The sequence below is a fragment of the Acipenser ruthenus genome, chromosome 41 (assembly GCF_902713425.1).
Source record: "Acipenser ruthenus chromosome 41, fAciRut3.2 maternal haplotype, whole genome shotgun sequence".
In the NCBI taxonomy this organism is placed as follows: Eukaryota; Metazoa; Chordata; class Actinopteri; order Acipenseriformes; family Acipenseridae; genus Acipenser; species Acipenser ruthenus.
In genome coordinates, this window is record NC_081229.1 from 2,732,678 (window position 1) to 2,752,775 (window position 20,098).

Sequence of the window (20,098 nt, forward strand, 5' to 3'; positions counted from 1 at the left end):
TTTGAATCACTGACTTGTAGTGTATGTCCAACCAATCTCTGACGAATGCTGAACAATACAGTATTATTTTCAAAATGGACACACTGATAAACATACACTGTAATCAAGAAAAATGAAGTGAGCTGCGCCGTGAAACAAAAACCTTAAACTTAAAAAGCACTCGTGTTGCACACCAAAAAACTACAGCCCCCATAATGCTTTGCAAACGAAAACCGGAAAAGGACGGTTGGTACAGTGGTGCTGTGTATGAAACTATAATAATAATGCAAAATAATAATATGTGCACAGTTTATATAACATAAAGACGCTTTGGAACACCTTAATTCAACGTATCTTTATTCAACATAGACTTAAAGTGAATTACAAATAGAAACGAAACTGTAAACTACAGTTGTTATAGTCCCGGGTAGTACTGACCGAAGCACGGCGTTTACGTAACAAAGAGACAAAAACAACATTGTACTTCAAATCTCAACAATAATTCCACCAACGGAACATCTAAATAGCTATCAGAAGTTTTTAAAAGCGTTGTATTTTTTGGTTGCTTCGTTATTGGTAAGTTAACGTTTCATTTCTGGGGTTTCAAAGCTGTCATGGGAACTGCTTTACTTGCGCGTCCTCCCCGCTGGCTCGTTGTTTGTCTGTCGGCATCATGTGGTTTGTGTAAAACCCGGATTGGATCGGCCAGTCAGCTGGTTTTTTTTTGAGCGCTTGTGTGGCTGAGAAACTCAGAAAACAAAACTTTGTATTTTGCATGGATGTTAAATATGGTTTATTCAGCGTTTTATTTACAAGCTGATGGATATTTCCACGCGATTATTAAATAACCTTGTACATCGCCACCTTATGCACTAAACTCAATGTAAAATGTAAAATAAATAAATAGATAAATACACATTTTGTCCGGTTTCTATGTTTACCCAACAAGGGCGTTTATTCTTCAGCTCGACAAAAATAAATTCAGGACTGAAAGGATTGAATATATTGAACTGGCAGAATACAGGCAAAAAACACACACATTTTACAGAAAAAAATTAAAAGCTTTAATTATATATATATATATATATATATATATATATATATATATATATATATATATATATATATATATATATATATATACACACACACACAAATGTTATTTAAAATACTTTTTTTTTATTGAAGTATGTTTTTGTAATATTGATGAGACCATTCTAGGCATCTATTTTAATCAGCAAATTGGAATCAAATATAATATTGGATTGCATTATAATATTTGTAATACCACACTTTTGTGGGACTTGTTAAATTATCTTTTTCCTCGTACTTTATTTGAAAGATACATAGCGAGGTAATATTGGTGGTCTAATCCCCCAAGCAGTCATAAATTTATCCCACATTTCTCCTCTCCGGCTTCAAACAGGTCAAGTCAGGACAGGAAAGGCATTCGAGTGTTGAAATCTTAAAACTAGTTTTGAAAAACCGAGACATAAAAAAACAACATGTAACCTTAAGTATTATAATGGAGAACCAATATTGATATTATTGCCCACACTCCCAATTGCCACATACATTTGCAGACGCTATAAACACTTTAAATAAATTGTATCCCTCTCAGAAAAGGTAAACAGACAGAACTTCAGAAAAATGGCCAAGTTTCACACGCCATCCATTACATTTTTGTCATACTGCGTCAAAAAAAAAACTCTCCATTCTACTTTTTTTTCTATAATTTAAAACATAAAGTGAATTAATATCGTAAAACCACATTATTTACACAACACAGTATTTTAGACTTTCATCCAGTCCGCATTTTGCTCGCTGCAGCGCGGAGGATTGATACGTCAAAGACAGCACCGCGGCTCACCAGAGACAAGAGCGACAGAAAAAAAAAAAAAAAAGAAGGGAGGGAGGAGAAAGAAGGAGAGAGAAAGCAAAGAGCCCCCTAGCTAAGCTTGCACAGATACTGCAGACACAGCGCCCAATGCTAGAGCTGCGCTGTGCACCGAGTGAGTGAGAGAGACAGCGCTCTCCATTTTCTCCAAGCCAGATCTCTCCTCACGTGTCCTGGAAAGGGGATCTCACATGACCCGAGTGTTTGTCCCCGTGATCAAAACTTCCATCTCCTCTCTGTGAAATTCACGTTTTAAATACGAACCCAGGTCCCCACATGGACATGTTAGATCACGCTTTGGACTCTGCAAGCAGGTAAGAGAGAGCTGCGAGCCACGGGCTTTAAATGGCTTCTCCTCCGCAGCCTCCATTTTCAATTCTTAGTTCTAGCGACGGCCGGCAAAAGAAAGCTTGTGCCTTTATTATTATTATTATTATTATTATACGATTGCAAAAGATTATAAAACATTCCGGATTATTTTTATTGCATTATTTTATTAATTGTTTTTGTAATATATATATATATATATATATATATATATATATATATATAATGTTTTTTAAAATATAGGAGATATATATATATATATATATATATATATATATATATATATAAATGTGTGTGTGTGTGTGTGGCCTATATTTTTAATTATATGCAATGTTTTTTTTGGCCTGGTCGCACGTATACAGTACAGTTGAGTCTTTTTTTGAACAAATTAAATACGTTGCTGCCTTTCAAAATGGACGGGCTAGACAAGCCCTGCTAACTATAGTGTGTGTGTCTGTCTGGAGTTATATTGTCGCTAGTTGGGTGAAGATGCATTTGTTGAAAACCTTCCTGTTTTGGATTTGTATTGTACAGTCTGTAATAAGAAACAAAATGGAGTAGGCGGCCCGGACTGCAGGGAAACGGAGTGTAATAATATCAGGATTTTAATGTGAACCGATATAGGTATTTCACTTTACTGTGTGCAGCTTATTTTAATTGCATGTTGACCCACAGTACGGTAGTCGGTAGGCTGACCGAAGGCTAGAGCGTTATATTTTTGATTAAATTTAGAACGTGCGGTAAACTTTGCGCTTTATCTAGTATAAGTAGTCATTGCGGTCTGTATTGCAAAATGTGTGTATGTATATATATATATATATGTGCACTGTGACGTACCCGATGGTATGTTATTCTCAGAATCAGTGCAGTGAAGTAAAGCTAAAAGCATTTATTCGGTTAAATACGCGGGAAGATTTGCTGATAACATTTAAAACTCTGTAATCCCGATTAATTTTTTTTTGCACAAATATTACACTAGGAATAATTACTGTCAATACTAGCTGCACTGCATGTACTACAGGATGGCATGAAAAAACAGCAATGTTGAAATATATAAATTAGTTTTATTTATTTATTTATTTATTTATTTTTCAATATGCACATAGTTTATGATCTTAAATTGGAATAACGAATTAGTTTTTTTTTTTTTTTAACACATGGCTGTTTTAAGCAACCTACGGGCTATTTTGGAGGAATTATAGTATAACACGGTATTTAATGTAACTACAGCGGTAAAATGATTCATTTTTAAGGAAATAAATTCGCCCGCCATTGACTTTTTTATAACTGTGTAAAATGTCAAAAGGTGACGGATGGGGGACGGGCATGCAACGTGCTGTGTGTCTGTGTTGAAACGTTGTGTAGGAATAAACATTACTGTTGAGTAAGAACGGAGGGGGTGTGCACTTTTTATAACGCACTTCTAAAAAAAATCTCCCCCGCTTGATTTTCGTTGTTGGGTTATTAAAATAGTCACACCATTGTACCCTCTCACAAAAATAGGAGGGTGCTGAATTATTAAAGTAATTTACCAATTGTCCATTTTAAAAACACCCACATGCACATGGACTATTTTTGTTGCTGTTGTTGGTGCAACCATATTGTACAGCTTAGAACACAGTTGTAAAGCTCAGATCAATTGAGTTCTGCTTTCTATTTCCTTTAACCCTTACCAGTTTTATGGGGCAGGGGTGCAAAACGTTTTGCAAATTGGTGCTACACTGTTTTGAAAGTTTAGCACCACAGCCAACTGGTGCTACATTATTCAACCCGCCCAAACCAAGACCCCCTAACCACTTCCCATCCTGGTTTTGTGCTTGCTACACTAAACTACACTGTAAATAAATGCAGTCGGATAGCCTCACTTGGTAAGAGAGGGTTAAAACCTTTTATAATTTTTAAGCTATACTACTTTGTCATCATCAGACACTAGTAACTCGGTAGACCTTGCATGTTTCTGTCTAGAAGCACTCTCTAATCACATTCAGCCACATCGCTGGGCTGGTTCAGCATCGCTAGCTTCCTCTGCATTAGCAGATTGATTTTGACAGACATGGCTTTTAATATGCAGTCATTCATGGCCTGCTTCCCGGTAGCCCGACCGGACCACATCTTGCTGTGTTGTGATGCTTGAGGAAGCAGAACAGAAGTGAAATCTGCCCGTTCCTCTGTCCCAGCCTGCTGTGTCCCAACCTCAGGAGGCCTGGGTTCAGCTTCTCGGGTCACAAAATTAAAATGATTTCGATACAGCAGGCTCAGGTTAACCCCTTGAGGTACACGCTGGATTTATTGAGCGGTTGTATAAATGGTTTCCTCGTCTTAAAATACATTGGAGAGCGACTCGAGCATCGCGAGGAGGAAACTGACAATTTGGATGACCCCCCCATCTCTGACAGTGGAAATAAATCCACATCACATCACACATCTTTTGTAATTGTGTTCGGCTCTTAAACAGTTGCAGCGTTCCTGTTGCTTATAAAATGTTATAGCTAACGAACAATGGAACTGTAGGAGCTGAAAACAATTTAAAAGATCTAATTATGCAAATGATCAGTTCACTTAAGGGTCTAGTTAAGTAATTAAGAGCTCAGTTGGAATAAAAACGAGCAGACACGGGGTCCCCCAGGAAGGACAATATACCAAAGGGTGTGTGTGTGTGTTTTTGTTCTTTTCTCTTTTTTTTTAGCAGTTTTTCAATACAGTTTTAATTGTGTTGGATCATTTGAAATGCATAGAATGCGTGTTTGTATGTCCAGTAGACGGCCCCTGACACTGGCTGAAAACTGACACGGGCTGTCCTCGAAAGAATCTTTTTATTTATTAAGTAATCAAGGCACCTGTGTTTTCTACATTTTTTTTTTTTAAATACGATTACAGTTTGTGTATTTTTTGCAAGAGGTGTTAATCTATTAAATAAATATTGTATGTTTTTAGAAATACCTTTACATACCTTTTTGCAAGAACACAATTGTGGGGAATGAGTATTAATAATCTTAAAAACTGCCATATTCTGAATATGAAAAAAAAAAAGTGTGGAGTCTCTGTTTGCCCTGCCTTGTGCAGCCGCAGTTTTCAGCAGTGTGGAGTAGTGGTTAGGGCTGTGGACTCTTGACCGGAGGGTCGTGGGTTCAATCCCAGGTGGGGGACACTGCTGCTGTACCCTTGAGCAAGGTACTTTACCTAGATTGCTCCAGTAAAAACCCAACTGTATAAATGGGTAATTGTATGTAAAAATAATGTAATTGCATGTACAAATAATGTGATTTCTTGTAACAATTGTAAGTCACCCTGGATAAGGGCGTCTGCTAAGAAATAAATAATAATAATAATAATAATAATAATAAAGTGAAAGCAGGCCACGACAACTGTGTGTTTTCTGTCCCCTCCAGCAAGGTTTGACCCCGGTCTCTCTCTCCTCTCTCTTTCAGCCACGAGAAAGGACAGGAAACCGAGGAGGAAGTGCAGCTGCAGGAAGGTAAAGAGGGTGAAATGCACTCGGGCCACCGCCAGGTGGTACTGTTTTCACAAATTACATATTTTAAGCAGTTGCTTGCTGCTAATGTAAAGTCCCTTGTTCCGACTCTGAATTTGCCGGTGTAATTCTTTTTTGAAACAAATGGCCCTTTTTTATCCCTCTCACTTCTCGAAATTGACAAAGATTTAGTTGTTTTTAAGACAAAAAAATAGTGAAATAAAAACAATTTGGATTCCAGGGTATACGTTGCATGCATGCAAAAGAGCTTGTTTGAATCTTGCAAAAAATAGACATTTGTCACACCTTTGTCCTCAGTAATTTTGAACCCCCAATGTTCCAAGGCTTGGTTTAGCCAGAAACTTAAGAATTTGTATTACATATGCATTATTTTCCAGTGTACATAAGGCCTGTAAAAGTATGGTGTATGATGACATATTTGCATAGGTTAGAACACTTGTTGGCCAATGAGATTGCAACCTATATTCTTATGATTTATAAAGAACTATACAGTAATCTGTCGCGTATCCGAATGCGGTGGGACCACAGTAAGGGCGGATATGTAAAAAGTCGGATGGATGAATCCTGTTTTAAATACCGTTACAGCTGTAACAATTAATGTATTCACACAGTTGTTGTTTTGAGATTCAGCTTTTATTAGGGAGCTCCCTTAAATCCCTTCTTTAGAAAGATACAGGGTATTCATGCTTGTGACAGGGTAGCCGACTGCAGTGTGGGTGTGTGCATTCGCTGCTGAGTGACGGGCAGGAGATCAAGACGGAGGTTGAAGTTGATATGCCCCACCGCAGGCGAACAGGATTTATTTACATATCAACACACTTAACAGCTCATGTGACACTACCAGCAATGGTAGCACATGGATGTAACATAGCGTATGAAAACTTTGGTGGGATCTACAATCTGTGAACTAATCTCCTCTGTTCAATAATAAACGAACTCTGGTGACTTGCCCAGCTGGTGGCGGTTTTGACTTGCTTACTCACTGTTTGGTATCCGACCCTGCGTCACACCCATATCAAGGTCTGCTTTATTTTAAAACCGTGCACATCTCAATTGCTAAAACCTGCTGATCTGCTGAATTTCTGCTAAAGCTTCAGTAGGCAACGTTTCACAATTGCTAAAACCTGCTGCACAATTGCTAAAACAGGGCAGCAGTGTGGAGTAGTGGTTAGGGCTCTGGACTCTTGACCGGAGGGTCATGGGTTCAATCCTAGGTGGGGGGGACACTGCTACTGTACCCTTGAGCAAGGTACTTTACCTAGATTGCTCCAGTAAAAAACCCAACTGTATAAATGGGTAATTGTATGTAAAAAATAATGTGATATCTTGTAATTGTAAGTCACCCTGGATAAGGGCATCTGCTAAGAAATAAATAATATGTCATCACAGTTAATGCATTTTACATCAACAGAAAAAAAAAAGTGCAACATCATTTGACGATTTATTTTTTTCTTCCCCCTGGGAGACGGGACAGGTCCGGACGAGCAAACGGCTGTGGCCATTGCCAGTGTCCAGCAGGCCACAGCGTTCGCTGACCACAACATCCAGTACCAGTTCCGCACAGAAAACAATGGAGGACAGGTGAGCCTGGAGAGCGGAGTCCGGCATTATATTTGCCCCTTGAATTCGGGTCCCTTGAATTGGATTTGCATTACCTTAGTACTCTACTGTTACAATTTTTCTTGAAAGTTTTATATCAAAATATTAGCCTTACAGCTGTATCATTCCTGGTTACATTAGGTTGATCAACCAGGCTCTGAAATCTGGGAAAGGGATGCTGTTTGCATAACAAATTAATATCTATTGGCACAGAAGTGTGTGCTACATATGGCAGGTGTTCATTTTTTTAATGTTACCTGTTAGTATGCCTTTAAATAGGCTGGCAGTGATGTTGCTTGTTTTGCATAGTCACAGCATGTTTTATTTTTGTTTAAAGGAGGGGGTGGGTTAAACAGCTGATCCTCATGTTTATTTGTAAACACAGCTGGTGCTACACCATGTGACAAGGGCCGGCTCAGTGATTGGCTGTTGCTGTAGTCACATGCTGGTCAGGAGGGCGTCACATGAGCGGTTGCGGCTGCTGTTTTTAGTAGCTGTGGGAAAGGGAGCCAGCCCAGGAAATCTGAACTGTCAAGGGAACCAGACAGGCAAAAGAGCCTTGATTTAATACCTTATTAGATCCACCAATTTTCTATATAAAATTTTATATACAGTAAATTATTGCAGTGATCTGTTACTTTGACATACTTTTTCAACTACTTGGAATTCTGCCTGCTAAAGCTACCTAGGTAAACCAAGTGGACTGTCAACGAGGTCTGCATATCTATAATAAAAACTGAAATGATTTTTTTTAGGAAACTGACTCCTTAAACAGTAAATGAATTTGACAGTAGTGTCTTTGTCTGTCTTCCTGCAGGTGACATACAGAGTGGTCCAGGTGACCGATGGGCAGCTGGACGGACAGACCGATGCCACAGGGGCGGTCAGTGTTGTTTCCACAGCAGCGTTTACTGGAGGACAGCAGGCGGTTGCACAGGTAGGCACTGCCGTTCTTTCAGCACTTCTCTAACCCTGAACTGATTTTAGTTTGCTGTAAGCACATTAAAAGGATGTTCTGTTTTTCCTTATGGACAAGTTGCAACTCTACAGCTTTGGCCACAGGTTTTGCATCCCCTAAAATATTTGAGACCTAATAAAAAATAAATAAAACACTATATGAACATTTAGATATTTTATTTCACGTCATGTAATCGAACAAACTATAAAAGGATTTAGCCAAAAATCTACAGGAAACTGTGGAGTAGTGGTTAGGGCTCTGGACTCTTGACTGGAGGGTCATGGGTTCAATCCCAGGTGGGGGACACTGCTGCTGTACCCTTGAGCAAGATACTTTACCTAGATTGCTCCAGTAAAAACCCAACTGTGTAAATGGGTAATTGTATGTAAAAATAATGTGTAAAAAATAATAGAATTGTATGTAAATATTATTATTTGTTTATTTAGCAGACGCCTTTATCCAAGGCGACTTACAGAGACTAGGGTGTGTGAACTATGCATCAGCTGCAGAGTCACTTACAATTACGTCTCACCCGAAAGACGGAGCACAAGGAGGTTAAGTGACTTGCTCAGGGTCACACAATGAGTCAGTGGCTGAGGTGGGATTTGAACCGGGGACCTCCTGGTTACAAGCCCTTTTCTTTAACCACTGGACCACACAGCCTCCACGATATCTTGTAACAATTGTAAGTCGCCCTGGATAAGGGTGTCTGCTAATAAATAAATAATAATAATAATAAACCTGTAGTAAAGATAGGTCATCTTAGATTTCGAAAGTGTCACAATTTTTGTTAAGAATATGGGGGAGAACTACAAAGCTGTATGTAATTCAATAGGTTAACATCGTTCAGCAGGTTTGCATTCGACTTGAAGCAAAATGAGTTCATTCTACAGGGTGATGCAAAGCCTTTGGCCAGCAGCTGTATTTCTTGTTCATGTTTTGCATGGCCCACGGCCCTTGCTTTTGGCCAGCAGCTGTAACTCTGACGGCCTGTCTGTTCTCCAGGCGGTGATCCAGAACCCTTTCAGTAATGGCAGCAGTCCCGTGACAGACACAGTCAGCGGGGAGACGAGGTTTGCCTACTTCCCCGCGTCCACGGTGGGAGACGGCACCACGACAGCAGTGACCATGCAAACAGCCGACCCCGCCCTCGCCCAGGCAGGAGGTAGCTCCGCTCTTCCATGACTGCCCGGCCTGTTCTGTTCAGTACAGGTTTTAAATGAAATTTGACTTTAGTGAAGAAGTGCACTATTATATAAAAAAAAGAATCTGAATTATCTCTCTTGTGCCTAGCTGGATCCTCTGCTAATGCACAATTGCACTACTAATATGCCAGTATAGATATCATATCCTAGTTCATATTGTATTTTAGTAGTATGATTTGCACTTACTGTAAACTACACTGTATTTAAACATGTAACAGCTGTAAGTCGCCTTGGATAAAGGCGTCTGCCAAATAAATACATTGAAAATAATTTATGTTCGAGTCCCATTTTGTACACCATTAACGTAACCATCTCACTGTTTCTTCCCCCACCCCAGGTCAGTTCTATGTCATGATGACCCCTCCAGACGTGCTCCAGTCTGGGGCACAGAGATCCATCGCCCCCCGGACGCACCCGTACTCTCCGTAAGTGAGCCCCCCTCCCCTCCGTGTGTGGGTGTGCGTGTTGAACCGGGCTGTTTCAATTGACATGGGCTCAAAAATGACTGGTTCTGCGAGTGTCTGTCTTCATTCATTGACCATAGAGACATTGGGGGGGCCCCACACACGTCTCGGGTTCCAAGTAAAATCAGTTTAGAGGTTTCAACCTAGCGCCCAGTTTCACTATCCGTTGTTTGTTAGCCCCTTCAGTCACTGTGTGCACAATTTTACCACGTTAAGTTTCCTATCTATTTATTTTTATATAATGCATGTATGGCGTTGTTAATTATTTATACAGTTGAACCAAACTTTAGCCTGGCAGAACTGTGGATATTGTCATTTAGGGTTCAAATCTAAATAACTTTTGGTGTATATTTTATCGTTATACTGTTCTGTATCTAAAATTCATACAGAAATGATTCTAATGCTTGCCTTAAGTGGCGATGTTTGATAGTTATTCATCTCACAGAAAATGATTAACCCTTTGCGGTCCATTGTCGGACTGGGTCCGACATTGCAATTATTCCTCACAGGTCCTTTGTCGGACTGGGTCCGACATCATTATAGCAACGCAATAAACGGGTGTTTAGTCGTTTTTTCTCCGGAAAAAGCCGAGAAAACCATTCAATTGCCGAGTGGGAGCGACAGGAGCCGAGACAAGTCGAAAAAAAAAAAAAAAAAAAAAAGGCGTATCTCATGAATAGTCATACATGGTATCAGGTATCAGATAACGGGGCAGTCATAGTAAACAAGCTGGCTGAGTGCGTCAGCGCACAGAGACTATCATGGACATTTGCAGAGCTTTTTTCAGATGTTATAGTAATAAAATAATGACTTGGATCGCATTATTGAGGAGTTTGGTGATAAAACGAGTGATCCGGAGATGATCGATCGGTATGTACGACTATTATTATTATTATTATTATTATTTATTTCTTACATAGGTAAACGCTATAGCAAACGAAAGGGTGGGGCGGGGCTGGAGATGCCTAGTGAGTGCTTTGTTGATATGCAGGGCCATTTAAACCCGTTTGACTGTGAAAAAAAATACTTTTAAACAGCGCGTATAAAATTAACTGCGCGTGTGAAAATTAATTAGACCTGGCGTGCCTGACGCGCGATTAATAAATGGACCGCAAAGGGTTAAAGACAAAAGTAATGGTCCTTGTCCACAGACACGGTTTGGGTATACAGGGATAAGGCAACACAATCTTTTTATGATAGTCATTTTTGTCACCTATTCCATTGAAACACCCTGATAGAAATGTAAATTTGGCACTGGTATGTAAATATACTGTCTTCCAACAAGTATTGAGACTAATGAATAAATGTAGAATGATTGCCTATGTTATCTCACCCCACTCTGAAATATCATGGTGTTCCATCTTAATAATCATGCAAAAGACTGTAATGAGCAATCAGTCCCACAAGTGCAGTGGCATCCCAAATTAATATTTTACTACCAATTCAGAACAGGTTATTTGTTCTATATTTTAACCCCCCCCCCCCCCCCCAAAATAGGATGATGTCATGGTGACTGTTGTAGCAGTCTTGACAGAAACCCATTATTAGGAGAAGATGAAGACCCCCCCAGTTCTGTATTTGTTAATTTGTCCCAGTACTTGTTAGAGGGTAGTTTTGTATTAAATAGTAACTTTAATGACGCTCTATTTTCTAGTTCTTGTTTAGACATACAAGCAGTCCATATTTCTTCTTTGGATTAACAAGCACTATCGGATGTAAAGAATTGTAAAACAAAATAATTGCTGTGACATTTGAAACTGCTTTTCAGGACGATTTGTTGATCTTGCCATCCTAAATGTAACAATAACAAAGGCAATCTTCAGAAAAACCACTAAAGGTGGCGCTAATGTTAATATGAATGTTGAATTTTAAAATAGAATTTCTATGTTGCTCTTGTTTTTTTTAAAGGGATATATTCTGGGGACACTCAAACGCACGCACACACACCCCCTCCCGTGTTTAGAGTTCTGATTTCTCTGCTTCTTGATTGATGTTTACTGTTTTAATGATTGCTGTGGAAAGTGTAAAGTTGTGTTTACCTACCGTCCCCAGAGAAACTGTTGAAAATGAGATGCTGCATCACGACAATTCCTGGTGAGAAAAATTTTCAAATCCATAAAAAAAAAAAACTGTGTGTGTGTGTGTGTGTGTGTGTATAGAGCGAGAGAGAATTGGAGAAGTGTCCCTCTTGTGTAGTGAGCCTTTCTAGTGCCTAACGCAGCTTACAATGTAGACTTCCAGTGTTTCTCCAAGGTTTGGGTCTCCACTTTGTTAGTGAAAGAAAATTCTTAATTAAAATATTTTTGGCACTTCCATTCCAGGATTGAGTCAATCACGGCTGCATTGTAACCATTGTAAAATATAGCTATGGCAGTGCCATAAACTGATTTAAGGTTGTTTTGGTCCAATGGTTAAAGCAAGGGGCTTGTTACCAGGAGGTTCCTGGTTCAATCCCAGCTCAGCCACTGACTCACCGTGTGCGACCCCGAGCAAGTCGCTTAACCTCCTTGTGCTCCATCCTGCGGATGAGACGTAAAACAAACAAGGTCCTATTGCATACCCCCAAGTCTCTGTAAGTCGCTTTGGATAAATTAGTCTGTTAAATGACTAATATTATTATTATTATTATTATTATTATTATTATTAATTCAGGCCACGGTGTTAGTCCTAGTGATGTCACAGTCTTGTATCTTCTTGTTGTGCTCTTGACCTTTGTTTTCCAGAGTTTTTTTTTTCTTTTTTTCTCCTGCTGTTGAAAACGAAATGCCAAGAGTCTAAGTGAAAACGAAGACAGAAAATGTTTTCAAAAACTTTTCATCTATAAAACATATCTCAATTAGGGAAGGCCCTATGTATTTATTTTTTTGATCCTCGCGAGTGTGTGTTTTTATTAATTTATTACTTTTTTTAAATATATAAACGGATTTGTTTTTTGAGATGCAGCATCTTGTTTTCAAGGGGCTCCCCAAAATGCAGCATAGTGAAATACACGTGCAATGCTCACTTTATACTGAGAATTATCAAAAGTAATAGTTCACTGATACCCAGGAGAAATATATGGCTGTAGCAGTTGGCAACAGTACACCATGGGAGAAAAATAAATACAGGAAACCCAAGCCTGAAGTAATGTCGGATTCATTGCGTCGCTGTTTGAACCAGTCCAGGTTCTGTCCCCAATTGACTGTATAAACAACGCTGCATGGATCTGTCACCTTGAAGGCCATGTAATAGATGCTGATTGCATCCCCTGTGATATAATTGCCAACCATCTACCCCATGGTTTTGCTGCCTGCCAAATTACCTGTTTCCTTGACACATCCGTGACCCAATCACGTGACTTTTTTATTTTAATAGGAGTTGCAACAGGGATGAAAGTATCAAGGGGTGTAATCTGATTATAACTCAATGTGAATAAGGCAGTGTGCCAAAAATAGTTATTTGGTTATTTTTTTTGAAAGCCTAAACTTGCTACAAATATTTGCATTTCCATTTTTTTTTAATCAAATTTTTTTTTTTTTTTTTTTTTTTTGGAATATGTTACAGAATTTCCTGCGCTGTAACAGGTTATTGATTTAGAACAGCAGTTTGCCTTAAAGATACAAACACGGATGTAGACTTTTTGTAAAAATGGGTGAATTTTAACTAAGGAATACTTGTGTGCCCTCTGTGCAATTCAAACACATATCCTGGGAGTTTTTCATTTCAATCCTGAATAAATGCATTATCAGCGTTAGAATATATGGTTAATTTTCAATGTTTATAGGGTCATGTGCAATGTACAGCTTTTTGTTTCATAAGGTCAAATGAAACCTGCTGAATAGTGTTACGTTAATATACTGAATTGCATACTGCTTTGTAGTTTTCCCATATGCTTAACTAAAAACCTGAGAAATTTTAAAATGTCACATTTTTCAATTTCTAACATGAAATACTGTAATGTTATGGCTTCCTGTAGGCTTTTGCGATATCCTTTTGTAGTTTCTTTGATTACATGATATTAAATAAATATTCTAAATTATGTTCATTCATATATATATATATATATATATATATATATATATATATATATATATATATAAATAAATGTCTCAATCCTAGAATTCTAGGTGATGCAAAAATTCAAGAGTGGGCGCAATTGACATCTTTTTATCTTCTTGGTAAACTGTTGCTTCTCCTACTCTTTCTACTGCCATAGAATAGTCTAACTACTGCCCTGGAGTATACATTGTGCTACAGCTATTGGGAACCTGTAGTAGTGTACCCCACCAAATTCTAGCACACCTTTCAGTTTGTTTTTGTGTGATCCTTACTTTCTGATCTGACTTGGCTGTGGCTGTTCCGTCTGCTCTGGGTTCCCTAACTCTCTCTCCACTGCTGTCTGCTTGCAGGAAGATGGACGGCCCGAGAACACCCAGAGATGAAAGGAGAAGAGCCCAGCACAACGAAGGTAAGCGATTGGGGAGGGGAGGGGGGGGGGGACGGACGTTATACAGGGCGGGGTTTGTGAATATGCATGACTCCATATTGCTACTGACGTCCTTCTGGTGAGGTGTTAAAACCGAGGTCCTATTGGAAGTGACTCTGCAGCAGCAGTTGTTGATGCACAGTTCACCCCCTAGTCTCTGTAAGTCGCTTTGGATAAAAGCATCTGCTAAGTGACTAATAATAAAGTAAGTGGTGTTGCATTTTACTTAAAGCGAGTACCAGTCATTGCAAGCTAGGCATCCATCAATTAAGCAGCTAAAAGTGCATAATACATTTAAAGACACATTTTCACAGGGACTCTTAATGTAGGCTGGCATAATTTTCTTTACTTTTTTAACAATAGCAAAATAAAAAACTCTTGCAGTAGTGTGTAAATGTATTAGAACACCCCATTCCTTGTGTTGCTTTTGGTTTGTTGTGCAGATGAAATCAAACCATCGTAACTGAATATTTTGAAAAACTGTGGTCTAATTTAATTGACGACTTTAATAGGCCACGCATGCAAGTCATTTAACATAGTAAGAGAAAAGGAACACAAATGGTAAAATGCAGGAGACTTTTTGGAAGTTGTTTAAAGAGGCTTGGTGGTCCAGTGGTTAAAGAAAAAGGCTTATTACCAGGAGGTTCCAGGTTCAAATCCCGGCTCAGCCACTGACTCGCTGTGTGTGACCCTGAGCAAGTCACTTGTGCTCCGTCCTTCGCATTAGACTTAAAACCGAGATCCTATTGTAAGAAACTCTGTAGCGGCAGTTGTTGTGATCCATAGTTCACCCCCAAGTCTCTAAGACGCTTTGCAATAAAGTGTCTGCTAAATGACTAGATTATATATAAATATGGAAGCAGTAGTTTGTATGCAGAACACACGTGGCTGCTTAATTTATTTTTATTATTTCTTTTTCCTTTTTTTAAAAAAAAATTCTTAACTTTCCAGTTGAGAGACGACGGAGAGACAAAATCAACAACTGGATCGTGACGTTGTCTAAGATTATTCCAGACTGCAACACCGACAACAGCAAGACAGGAGCTGTAAGCCTTCTGTTGCTAACTGCTTGTATTCAAATGTTGTGTGTGTGTGTATATATACGTATTAGATGGTAGGCAGTTTCAGTAACCCCTTAAGGTACAAGAGACCCGTGTGTGTGTCCCACAAATGTTAATTTTCTTACTTGTCTATGATTTAACTATGATAAGCTTTTATAAGGGACCTTACAAGTAGGCTTTAACATTTCTTAACCCTAATCACAGCTGTTAATATTATCACTGCCCCCCCCAGTTTACAGGAGTGCCAACTAAAGCATTCTCATAATCCCCCTTTTAACCCTTTGAGTTACACGGGACATCTGAGCCCCCCAAATAAACATTATGCTGACTTTCTTATTTTTGCAATGAGATGCACGAAACAGGCTTTAAAACTGGATCTGGTCCTTGTCAGTTTCCTCCTCGTGAGACTTGTTTGCACCAAATAATTCCTTCTCCAGAGCCCTAATGCCCCTCAACTAGTTCTTAGTTATATATACACTCCTTCACATGTATTTTGATGTGCAGGGCCAGGCTAAAAATTCTCTTCTCTTCCTCATCCTCTCAGAGTAAAGGGGGGATCCTGTCGAAGGCGTGCGATTATATCAGAGAGCTGCGTCAAACCAACCAGCGGCTACAGGAGAGCTTCAAGGAAGTGGAGAGAGTCCAGATGGACAACGAGCTCATCAAACAGCAGGTTAGAACCACAGGGCAGGGGTTATACCCTGGCTAGAGCGCAGCAGTGTGGAGTAGCGGTCAGGGCTCTGGACTCTTGACCGCAGGGTCGTGGGTTCAATCCCAGGTGGGGGACACTGCTGCTGTACCCTTGAGCAAGGTACTTTACCTAGATTGCTCCAGTAAAAACCCAACTGTATAAATGGGTAATTGTATGTAAAAATAATGGGATATCTTGTAACAATTGTAAGTCGCCCTGGATAAGGGCGTCTGCTAAGAAATAAATAATAATAGAGTGGATTTAGAGCAGGGGCGTCACAAAGGAGGGTAATGATGCAACACAATCAATTTATCCAGATGGGCCATCGAGAACAAATTCTCTTTTGCAATGACGACCTGGCAAGAGGCTCGCAACACCACAGCAAACCAACGTGAAACACAATAAATATGAACTAAAAAAAAAACACATTGTCAATCATAAAACACGTGTAAAACAAGCTGTTTTATTACCATCTCAGTCTGCAGTGTTTTTTCTTTAATGATTCTGCTAGCTCTTGATTTGTTTACATGCAGTACAGCTACGGCGTATGCGAGTTAGTAAGGGGTTTGAATTTTGCGTTTCAGATTGAAGAGATGAAGAACGAGAATGCTCTGCTCCGAGCTCAGTTGCAGCAGCATGGTATCAGCATGGGGGAGACCTCGGGACAGTAACAGCCATGTGATGCAGAGAGGAAGAGAGAGAGAGAAATACAACAGAGGAAACGGAATCGACTCATTTCAAAACAGCACACCCTGGGAGCCAAAAATAGGCCAAATTTCACTTCCCCTTTTTTATTTCATTTAAAAATATCAACAATCAACAGAGACCTTTTCAAGTTAATGGGTGGTACTGTTGTACAAGACAATTTATTTTTTGTGTGTGTTTTTTTTCATGATCTGTACGTTTTACTGGGGTTTACCACGTTTGTTCTCGTCGTCGTTGTTATTTCTCTTAGATTTATTATTATAATTATTAATATAATTATTTTCACCTTGGTTTTTTAAGTTATTTAGATAAGAGAGGGGTGGGAAGGAGTCAAGTTTCAGTTGAAGTACCTATTCTGCTGCAACAGGAGGCGCTACAAACCAACAAAACTAGAGAACACAGCTGCAGTTTCGTCTGTAGATCTGTCCAGTTTGGGGAATGTTTATAAAGTGCAGGTAGGGTGTGTTTTTACATGCTAAGTCCCTTCTCCATTTCCCTCTGTATAAGGCAATACTAAATATAATTGTATTCAAATGCTAGCTGCAAGCAATGCTGATGCACAGAGGGCTTGCAATGGTCTCTGCCACTGTCTCACATCTCTCTAGGGGTGGAAGTGAAACATGGAACTCAGGGAGACCAAAATAAAATATGCCAGCTAGATTACTGAAAGTGCTGCAGGTTTTTATTTAGGAATTGAATACATAGGAAGCCTGCTTTTGTCACGGGAGGGCAGTCATTAAAACTCAATAAGAGTTGACAAAGCTGGAGTTTGTCAAGTGGAGGCTTTCGTTTTAAGCCAGTTAATTTGGCGATTATGAACTGAATATTGAGGATTAAAGGACAGGTAACTTAAGATGAGTCTACCTATCATAATATAGCTGAGAAAATAAACAAGCACATGACCTTTTTGAGCGTGATTTAACAGAAGCTTAAATTAAGTTTTAATTACAGAAGGAAGGACAGTTTATCTGTTTTAAAATTGAGTAAATTTACTCAAAGTAACTTTTTTGTAAATGTATTCTTAGAAGGTGTTTTTTATTTTTTCAACACCCATTTAAAAGACATTATGACACATCCCTGTATAATTTAAGTCAGGTTACAAGCTGGTGCTTGAAACAGTATGTTCAAGTCCTGACAGGTTCGGTCTCAGCTAATTAAAATTAAAGGCTTCCCCTATTGCGACTGTATTTTGAGTTGGTGGACAGTCCTTTGTAGACTTAACAAAAAGAGTGTTGAAAAAGCCTTGGGTACTGGTAGTTGGAGGATGACAGTGTGGAAGTTGCATCAATGGGGTATATGAAGGTTTTATATTTAATTATAAATGTGCACGAATTGGTGTAGCACTTAAAAGGGGGTGCATATTTTTTGTGTTCTAATGTGTAAAAAAAAAATACGGGAGCTGCCCTTAAAAAGGTTAGTTTGGCAACAGTACCATCCATTTAAGAAAGCAAACCGCTCTGTACCCAGACATTTAGTCTTTTCTACTTGATCCTTGGAGGCTGATTTTAAGGACTTCAATGTGTAAATATACCTGCTGGAGCAACTCTGAAAGAAAGAAGGCAACAAGAAATACAAGGATCGGACTCTTCCTGATTGTGTGTTTGAGAAAGAATGGCATCCAATAGCCACCTCCCTTTTTCCCCCCCAACGTAAGCCAATGGCTGGAACTGTTCTTACTGTGTAGGATGACCAAGAAAATGGCTGGCAGTTGTTGAATAATAATAATAATTATTATTTTGTACTTTTTTGGGGGTAGTTGGTGGGAGGGGGGATGCAAACAGGAAAAAATGGCAAGGTTTTTTGTTTTTTCTCTTCAGTAGTACTAGCATGAGATTAACCAATGGCTAACAGTCTTGCTGAACACAAAATAGCCAACGGCAACACCTTTTTTTTTTTTTTTTTAATAAAAAGTAGCCGGAACTGCAATAACAACCAATAGCAGAGCCCCAGTCGTGGGGCGTCAGCCAGTGGTTGGTTGTCTCCAAGTAGCTAGGAGCCAATCGCGTGTTTTGTCTTTTATAACATTGCAAAATAAATAACTGCTAATTTCCTTGTCAACTGTCCTCGCTTAATGTTTGATTTGCTTTAGTAAGTTCAACCTGAAACAGGGAACTTGATTTGAAATGGAAAATGTTTTGGGTGGGGGTGGGGGCAGGGGTGGGGGGGTAGCTGTTGCAGACCCCTAGTGGTTATTTATATACTGTCCCCAAAACAGAAATTCCACCTTGCGCATGCTTGCTCCGAGACAGCCCCAAAGATAAAACATGGTAGGGACTTTATTAAACACACCAAATATCCATGAGCGAACAGACGGAAAGTATTAATTTAACTAACTCTGTAGTGTGTGTGGGGGGGAGGGGGCTGAAAATGTGTATTTTAAAATCCAAAGCTTTAATATATACACTGTATATCTCCTTTCTCCCTCTCCTCCCCCCTTTTACTGCTCTCTTGGCCAGTCACTGTGCCGCCTGTGTCACACACAGTCCGGCGCCTCTCGTCTCTACCCTGCTGTCTGTAGTTAATCATCTCTGATCCCTTTTCCCTGTTTTTGACAACATTCTGTCTCCTGCACGACTCACATTGGCTCAAACAATGCAGGCATGTAGAGAGGTGTACCATTGGACATACCAGATGATTCGTTAAGTTAGACAGGCGTACAAAAGGTATCATTTTGAGCATGGTTCATAACAATATGCAATACAAATGTATTTTTATACAGCGCCCTACGCAACGCCATGACATCCCAGAACGCTGTAGACAGATAAAAACAAAAGAGAGCTCATGCCTACAATACACTCTCGACTGCAACCAATAATATACAAGCACATTTTAAAAAAATGTTTTCAATTTAGACTTAAAAGAATCAAACGTTTCAACCTGCCTAATGTCAACCAGAATAGGGTTCCACAAACGAGGAGCACAACAGCAAGAGTTCTGCATTTGCTGATCTCAAAGAATGAACAGGAATATACAAGTGTAATAGTTCTTGGAGACAGGATGGCACCTAATCCAAGCAGGACCTTCAAATTATTAAAGCAACTTTAAAATTAATCCAGTAACTCACTGGTAACCAATGTCAGGACTTAAGTGCTGTTTTTTATTTATTTATTTATTTTTTAACTGAAGACCATTAAAACATGCTTCTAGGTCAGGGGTCTCCAACCCTGGTCCTGGGAGGACCCCTATCCAGCAGGGTTTATAGGTGTCTTTACAGCATCAGTGGCTATAGATCTGGAGCACCTGTTCATCTTGAC

The 20,098-nt window shown here is 39.3% G+C and overlaps 1 protein-coding gene across 2 annotated transcripts; it reads left to right on the forward strand.

The window, feature by feature from the left end:
- The first annotated feature begins 1,875 nt into the window (after positions 1 to 1,875).
- Positions 1,876 to 18,902, forward strand: LOC117962909 (upstream stimulatory factor 2-like). 2 transcript variants are annotated; one of them, XM_034909489.2, is made up of 11 exons: positions 1,878 to 2,190; positions 5,632 to 5,678; positions 7,162 to 7,277; positions 8,113 to 8,232; positions 9,259 to 9,418; positions 9,796 to 9,883; positions 11,975 to 12,016; positions 14,311 to 14,369; positions 15,339 to 15,433; positions 15,993 to 16,121; positions 16,724 to 18,902. In XM_034909489.2, exons 1-11 carry the CDS (start codon positions 2,153 to 2,155, stop codon positions 16,808 to 16,810), a joined length of 981 nt encoding a protein of 326 aa, XP_034765380.2. In that variant the 5' UTR covers positions 1,878 to 2,152; the 3' UTR covers positions 16,811 to 18,902. The 2 variants fall into 2 exon arrangements, with proteins under 2 accessions (XP_034765381.2, XP_034765380.2); XM_034909490.2 differs by lacking the exon at positions 11,975 to 12,016 and having other exon boundaries at positions 1,876 to 2,190.
- Positions 18,903 to 20,098: the final 1,196 nt, after the last annotated feature.